An 8,462-nucleotide genomic window follows, 5' to 3' on the forward strand; every position below is an offset into this window, starting at 1 on the left:
CCACTGCATTAGAGTAAGGAACCTTCTTCATATACTCAGCTTCTTCCTTAGGTAAATTTCCTTTTACATCTTGAAGCTTAAAATGAGGGGGAATAGGGGTTGTAACAGGTTTACATTCCATATCAAAGAGATTTATCACTTTCTTTAAATAACCAGATTGGGACAAGGTCAAAGTACCTCTTTTCTTATCTCTAGTGATATCTATCCCTAAAATATGCCTGGTTGCTCCTAGGGTTTTCATTTCAAATTCTGATTTTAGGGCTTGAGTCAATCTATCTATTTCTCCCTTTGCTTTACATGCTATAAGCATATCATGTACATATATAAGGAGATATATGAACAGATTTCCTTTAAGCTGTTTAAAATAGACACAGTGGTCAAAGTTACACCTAGTGTAATTTTCTTTGAGTATAAACTCATCAAATCTCCTATACCATTGTCTAGGAGATTGCTTTAGACCATAAAGAGACCTTTGCAACAAGCAAACCTTATTCTCTTTACCTTTTTCTATGAAACCTACAGGGTGGTCCATGTATATCTTCTCTTTTAGGTTTCCATGGAGAAAAGCAGTCTTAACATCTAATTGCTCAAGCTCAAGGTCATGCAATGCTACTAAGGCTAAAACTAACATTATAGAAGTATGCTTTACTATAGGGGAGAACATTTCATGGTAGTCTATGCCTTTTCTTTGGGAAAAACCCTTGGCTATACTACCCTAGCCTTAAATCTGGCTGGATCTACACCTGGGATACTTGGCTTTCTTTTAAATATCCATTTACAGCCTATAATCTTTTGATCTTTAGGTTTGCTTACAAGAATCCAGCTTTTATTCTTTAGAAGAGATTTCATCTCTTCCTTCATTACCTTTAACCAATTAGTTCTATATTTACTGGAGCTAGCTTCTTGATAACTAAGAGGTTCTTCATGCTCTATTGAGTCTCCAATATTAAGAGCATAGACAATCACATCAGCATGGGCATGCCTAGAAGGAGGTTTAATCTTTCTCCTCACCCTATCCCTAGATATGACATAATTATCCAATTCTGGAATGATTTCAGTCGAATTTTCATTATCCTCATTCTTCATTTCAGTTTCAGCAAGATCTTGAGAGCTAAACACTTGTGGACTCTCTTGGCTAGACTCTTCTACCTTATCATCACTGCTATCCCTTTCCACCTCAAACTGAAATTTATCAGCTTGTTCTACTTTGGCATTTTTCACCTTATTTGGGGTACAGTATTTTGATTCTTTGAATACTACATCCCGGCTGATAACAGTTTTCTTTTCCTCAATCAGCCATAATTTGTATCCTTTTACCCCTTGAGGGTATCCTAAGAATACAACATTCTTGGCTCTAGGGTCTAACTTCCCTTCTTTCTTATGGACATAAGCAATACATCCAAAAGGTCTAAGATGGTTTAGAGATGAGATTTTCCCACTCCACAACTGCTCAGGAGTTATAAATTCTATGGTAGAGGAAGGAGATCTATTTATGAGGTAACAAGTAGTTGAAACTGCTTTAGCCCAAAATTTCTTAGGCAAGTTAAAGTCTTTCAAAAAACATCTAACCTTATTTAGAATAGTTCTATTCATGCGTTCAACAACTCCATTTAGCTGAGGTGTTTCACTACAAGTTCTATGCCTTGCAATGCCTACTTGTTTGCAGAAATTTGAGAATTCTTGATTACAGAATTCCAGGCCATTATCTGTTCTAAGGGTCTTTATTTTTTGTTTGATTGCAATTCTACATAGGTCTTTCACTCCTTAAATTTAGTAAATGCTTCACTCTTATTCTTAAGGAAATAGACCCAAACCTTCATAGAATAATCATCTATAAAGGAAAGGAAATATTGGGCACCGGAAAGGGAGCTAGGGACTTGGGGAGATCCCCAAAGATCGAAATGAACATACTCTAGGACATCTTTGGACTTATGAGTTGCAGAAACAAACTGCAACCTGTGAGACTTGCCCAACGCACATGTCTCATAAAAGTCTAAATTATTAATCCTCCTAGGATCTAAGATTCTTTGTTTACTTATTTCTAGTAAACCTTTCATTCATATGTGACCTAGTCTCCTATGCCACAAAACAGTGTCATCATTTTTAGAAGATGAGACTGCAGCACTACCAGAGATAGTCTCTACTTGAAGGACATACAATCTTTGCTTACGAATTCCCTTAAGAACTACCATGGATCCTTTAAACACTTTAAGGACACCATTTTTTGACTTATAAGACCCTCCATTCGAATCTAACATACCTAGGACAATAAGATTTCTTCTAAGGTTGGGCACAAATCTCACATTATCTAAAGTCCTATATGCTCCATCCCATATTTTAAACCTAACTGATCCTAAACCAATTACATTGTAGGATTGATTGTTACCCATTAGGACTTTCCCACCTTCTATATGCTGGAAGTTAAGCAACTAGTCTTTCCTAGGTGTCATGTGAAAAGTACAACCTGAATCTAAAATCCATTCATCACCTATGGTATGTTCTGTCATAATTAGGCCTTCTACACTATCATATCCATCAGATAAATTTGTTGCATTTTGATTACTAGAGCTCTCATTTTCTAGATCTTTCTTTCTTTTGTAACAATTCTTTCTTACATAGCCCTCTTTCTTACAATACCAGCATGTTCTTGTTTTAGAGGATCCCCTACTAGTTCCTCTGGACTTTGAGTTTGACCTCGTTTTACTTCTACCCCTTGAATTCCCTTTGCCTTTATTTTTAGATTTATGTTCCCAATTACCCTTTACATTTAAGCCTTCAGCATTATTTATTTTCTTATCTTTCTTATCATCTTCAAGATCTCTAGATCTTAAGGCAGACACTACATCCTCTAAGGATAAGGAGGTTCTACGATACTGCATTGTAGTCTTTAAATCCCTATATGACTCAGGCAAAGCATTTAAAAGAATTACAGCTTGGTTTTCTTCAGAAATACTCTCATCTATGTTTTCCATGCCTATTATAATGACATTAAAGTCATCTAGGTTTTCTTCTAGATATTTAGAGGTATTCATTTTAAAACCAAATAATTTTCCTTTTAAATAAATCTTATTGATTAAAGATTTAGTCATATACAGATATTCTAGCTTATTCCACACATTTAAGGCAGTATTTTCTTCGTTAACTTACCTAAGGACTTGTCAAAAAGATTTAAAATAATTAGACTATAGGCTAATCTATCTATTTTACGCATTTCAAGGGTAAGAGGGGGTTCTACTTTATCTTTCTCAGTTATAAAAGGTTTATCCAGTACTTCAGAGCACTAGTTTTAAACCAATAATGCAGTCATTTTCTTTTGGCACAGAGAGAGATCACCATTACCATCAAACTTATCTAATTCATACTTAGATGGGGCCATTTATATGAGTAATAAAACAGAATGGTAATTACATGTGATATTTGAGATTTACTGAAACAAATAAGATAGGATTAAAGTAGAAATAGGAACAAATAGATATGAAAAACAAATAACATATCAATCTTATTTAGATTTTGAATACGAGGTCAAAAGATTTAAAAAAAAAATTAATTTTTCAGAAATTAATTAAACCTAAAAATAGGTTTTTCAAATACAAACCAAAACACATGACAGAATATGTCACAGAATAAAGTAAACAACAGATTACTTATTCAAGATTAAGAATATACAAAATATTTAGGACATGAGCATATATCTAACGGACTAAAGTAAACAATTGTATACGCACAAGAAATTAAGGCAAAATAGTGTATGAGACCTGAAACCCTTAGTTCTTCGAAGATCTTATTAGATATGTGATTTACCTTTTGGATATGAGACAGCTTGACCGGGATCTTGGATCCCTGTGGCTTTGATACCATTTGTAGGTTTTAACCAATCTATTTTCTTGGCCAAACATAGATCAAGTGCAGTAAACAGAAAACGAAAGATTCCAACCACAATTCACACACACACACACACAAAGACACAGCGATATACGTGTTTAGATTAATAGATCTTACTCACGGCAGAGACTCCGCCTCTAGTCAATCCACTAGATCTTAAGTTTTACAATCGGTTATAAGATATCAAACGAAAGTAAAACAATATTGCAGAAATACAACTAAAATAGAAACCAAAAACAAGAACAAGAGTAGATCTCCAATTAACTAAAAACAAAATGAATTGAAAACAATAAAAAGAATATGTCCTTCGATTTCCAATTAACTAAACTTCCTTGTAGATGATAATTTCGAGTAATTTTAAATCTTAAAATATATTAAGATTTGATTATTTGAAGGCCGCACTGTCCATTCACATCCAGTTTTGCTTAAAATTTAGGGTTTTTGGGCCCTAAGCAACGTTTGGAGAATTTATCGCTTCGTCGCCTTGCCTCGCCGGCCACCGGTGCCAGAAGCCACTGGTAGAGCTCTTAGCCACCACTGCCCAACAGGCCCCTGTTTTATGCCATTGAAGACCAAATATTCGTTGCCCAAATCGGCTCTTGATTTTTTTCGTGGCAGATTGAGGGGTGTGTTTGGGTTCAGTTGATTTGGAAGGATGGGGATGAAGCTATTTGATGGCAGTGACGGTTCGGACGGAGAAGACGCACCAAAGATCGAAATCAACAAAGAGTTCGCTCGGCGTTACGAGCACAACAAAAAGCGAGAGGATCTGCAGAGGCTCGAAGAGCTGAAGAAGAAAGGCGTCGTCGAAGATTCGTCCGGTAGCGACTCCAACGGGTCCGACGACGACGAGTCGGCCGGAGACCAGCTCGTTAGTTCGACGAAAGATTTGGAGTTCTTTAGAGCGTTGATTAAGGTCAAGAACCAAGACCCCGAACTCAAAAACAAGGAGGCCAAGCTATTTGAGTCGGAGGATGAGGAAGAGGAAGGAAACGAAAATGTGGTAGAGGAAAGAAAAAGGGATAACACAAAGAAGCCAAAGTATTTGAAGGATGTGGCCTCGAGGCACTTGATTGAGGAGGGGCCGGAATTTGAAGATGAGGAAGAGGGTTTGGAGTTTGAAGATGAGGATGATGAGGGAAAGAAAGTAAAGAGCTATTCGGAGGAGCAGGAGGAGATGAGGAGGGAGTTCTTCGATGCGGTGGAGGAGTTACAGGCTGATGATGGGGGGGAATTGATTAAGGTGAAGGAGAGGAGTATTGGAGATGAGATGGAGGACGGTACTGGAGAGGTTGATAAGAAGTTGGATGAGTATTTTGGCCAAGATGATAATTTGGATGAGAATGAATTGTTTTTGAAGGATTATTTCAGGAACAGGATGTGGCTTGACAATGATAAGGGAGACAAGGGATTGGATGACGTGGTTTCGGGGTTTTTGGAAGATGAGGAGGAGATTGAGAAGCAAGAGGATTATGAGAGAGAGTTTAACTTTAGGTTTGAGGAGAATGCAGGGGATAGGGTGTTGGGCCATTCACGGTTTGTAGAGGGATCAGTGAGAAAGAAGACAAATGCACGGAAGGTGCAGAGGAAGAGCAAGGAGGAGAGGATGGCACAGGCGGAGTTTGAGAGAAAGGAGGAGCTGAAGCATTTGAAGAATTTGAAGAAGAAAGAGATGAAAGAGAAGCTTAAAAAGATTCGAGAGACTGCAGGTATTGGTGAAGACAGGGCTTGTTTGTTAAATGTGGATGATCTAGAGGAGGATTTTGATCCAGATGAGTATGATAGAAAGATGAAAGCAGCATTTAATGACGATTACTATGATGCGGATGATGCTGACCCCCACTTCCAGAGTGATAGCGATGAATATGATGGAAATTTAGAAAAACCAGATTTTGATAAAGAAGATGAGTTGCTTGGTCTTCCGAAAGGGTGGGATGATGTGCCTAACACTGCAGATGGGTTCTTGGCTGTTAGGGAGAAAAATTTGAAACGCAGGGCAGAAAATAAAGATATGCATGAACAGGTAGAAGAAGACAAAGAAGTGCCTGAAGAGGGTAAACGAAAGAAAAATAGGAAAATGTCTAATCTGGAGAAGGACGTTCTTGATAAGGAGTTGGAGGAATACTATAAATTGGACTACGAGGACACAATAGGAGACTTAAAGACAAGATTTAAGTACAAGGAAGTTGGGACTAAAAGATATGGGCTCACTGCTGAGGAGATTTTAATGATGGATGATAAGGAGTTAAATCAGTATGTTTCCCTGAAGAAGCTTGCTCCTTACAGGGAACAGGAATGGAAGGTGCCCAGGCATAAGAGATACGAACAAAAACAGAGGAATAAGTTGCTTCTTCAGGGAGAAGCATTGACTGACCAGAAAACTGGTAAGAAGAATGAGAAAGTTGATGATAAGAAATCAATTAGAAAGGCAAAGGAAAATGAAAAAATGCAAGCAGAGGAATCAAATGGTGGTGAGAGCAATCTATCCAGGCATAGCAGGAGAAGACATCGTCAAGCTGAACTTAAACTAACACAATCAAGGCTTATGGCATACGGGAAAATTCCTTCCAAATCTAAAAAGAAGAAGAAGCACTGAAATTTGCCCCTGGTTTTGGCAGACCTCCTATGCAAGGTACTCCCTTAAATGAACATGACTTGTGGGTTCTCTTGATCTGTTGCTATATGCCGTGGATTCTTTTTATTGTATTTCGCCTTGATCTACTGTTGTTGTCATGACAAAACAAAATAATGTTTATTTTATTTAAATGATGAAAATCCTAAAACATGTATGCATTTGTGCATACAAATCTTGTGTTTTTGTTAAGATCTCTTTTTCCTAGGAAGTATGATTTTGTAAAGTTTTCTTTTCCTGTCCTTTTTTCACCTCAACTTTGCAGGAATTTTGATTAGAGGACTGCTAGTTGCAGCTGGCTGTGGGTGTTGGAACCCATCAGGCTGCAGACCTTCTGTGTCAGCACATGTAGGGACCTTCCACAGTTGCCAGTATCCTACACTGGTGAATACAACTAGCATTTCTCTTTGGATAATTGAAGAAATCTTAACATTTGAAAATCTTGTAATACTTGTGTATGAATGGGAGCTTTTGGCTTGTCCTACACTGTTTATTTAGATATTTTTAACACCATTATGATAAGGGTGAAGTTTAGTGGGTAGTGGTCTGTGATTAACGCAGTTAAATAAGGTAAGAGCATTTTTCACGGTGAATTCTTTTTGGTGCAGAATGGATGCAATTGTTTTTGTTGACTTTTATTAATTGTGGTACTTTGTATGACGTTTTATGAATTTTACAGCCAACATAAAATGCCATTGTGACATTCTGCAAATAATGAAACATATTTTGTATTGGACTTAAAATTACTTTCAAGTAGGCACAGACAGCTGTAGTGACCCAAACTCAGAAAATTCGATAGTTTGAGTTGTGCATGGAAACCCACAATTCTTGCAGCTTTTATTACTTTGTAGAAATGAGATTAGATCATTAGACCTCCTTATGTGTTAAAGATTATCCCCAGGCCTTGGAAAGCCAAAATTACGTCGTCAGGGGAATTGAATCTTGGATGTTGCTCAAAATTCTGTTTCCACAGGTAAGATTTGCATGAATTGCTTACAGTAAAGTTTGTGCTTAGAACATGTTTCCCAGCGTCTTTATTTGAGTTATTTGGTTTTACTCAATTCCACCATTTATTGATATTGGTTGGTTAACATACTAATGGTCTATTGAAAATGTAGATGATGTCTAATCCGAAGTTGGTGAGAGTGGCTTCAGAAAGCACAAAAATCATGAGAACTGAAGACCTGAGGAATGCTGCTGAACAGTTTAAATACACATGCCCAGAAGAGATAGCTAAGATTGCCTAGGAAATGACTAATGCAAGTCTTGATGCACAAGTGAATTGGGAATTAAATGCTGCTGAGCTGCTAAAGAAACAGGTGCCATTACGTTATAACTAATGACTTCAAATCCATATTGTTTCTCTCTCAAATACTCTTTTAATGTTCCTTCAATGTGATAAAAAAAATTATAGCCAGAACAGCCCCCTTAGAGTAATGGATTTTGTCATGTCTTGGTGATGTTGTTCCAACGTAGTTTTGTTACTTTTGTACTGTCCTTAAGGAGGACTCTGATTATTCTTGATTCAAGTGAATTTCTCAAACATCTTATCTTTATGAACTTGCCATTGTTGTCCGCATCATCCTATTCTTTTCAATTGATTCTTATAAGATGTTTTATACTGTTGCAGTGTGAGAGGACTTGCTAACTTGTCTTACAGATGAGATCTCCAGTAGGAAGCATGCATAATTTTCATGAAGCTCCTTTATCTTTTTTTCCCTTTTTAAGCGCACGATTCATAGAAAGCAGCATCCTGTAGCCATTTTTTAGTATCCTGGTAGGGGACTCTGTAAGGCCAGTAACCGTACTTGTTGTACAGAATTAGAAATAGAAGTTTAAAGTCTAGGTTGCATTAGTATGAACTCTACAGATTGAATAGCATAAATAACTTAAATTTAACAAGTGTCCTATTAACTAATTCATCATAGTTTCTTATGACTAAGTACAT

The 8,462-nt window shown here is 37.0% G+C and overlaps 1 protein-coding gene across 3 annotated transcripts; it reads left to right on the plus strand.

Moving 5' to 3' along the window:
- Positions 1-4,290: 4,290 nt before the first annotated feature.
- Positions 4,291-8,057, plus strand: LOC127813196 (uncharacterized). 3 transcript variants are annotated; one of them, XR_008026089.1, is made up of 4 exons: positions 4,291-6,514; positions 6,780-6,898; positions 7,416-7,487; positions 7,633-8,057. XR_008026089.1 is itself a non-coding variant. In XM_052354018.1 (2 exons), exon 1 carries the CDS (start codon positions 4,538-4,540, stop codon positions 6,476-6,478), a length of 1,941 nt encoding a protein of 646 aa, XP_052209978.1. In that variant the 5' UTR covers positions 4,291-4,537; the 3' UTR covers positions 6,479-6,514; positions 7,633-8,057. The 3 variants fall into 3 exon arrangements, 1 of the variants encoding a protein (XP_052209978.1); XR_008026088.1 differs by lacking the exon at positions 6,780-6,898; XM_052354018.1 differs by lacking the exons at positions 6,780-6,898; positions 7,416-7,487.
- The last annotated feature ends 405 nt before the right edge of the window (positions 8,058-8,462 follow it).

The sequence above is a fragment of the Diospyros lotus genome, chromosome 1, assembly GCF_014633365.1.
Source record: "Diospyros lotus cultivar Yz01 chromosome 1, ASM1463336v1, whole genome shotgun sequence".
NCBI classification, from domain to species: domain Eukaryota; kingdom Viridiplantae; phylum Streptophyta; class Magnoliopsida; order Ericales; family Ebenaceae; genus Diospyros; species Diospyros lotus.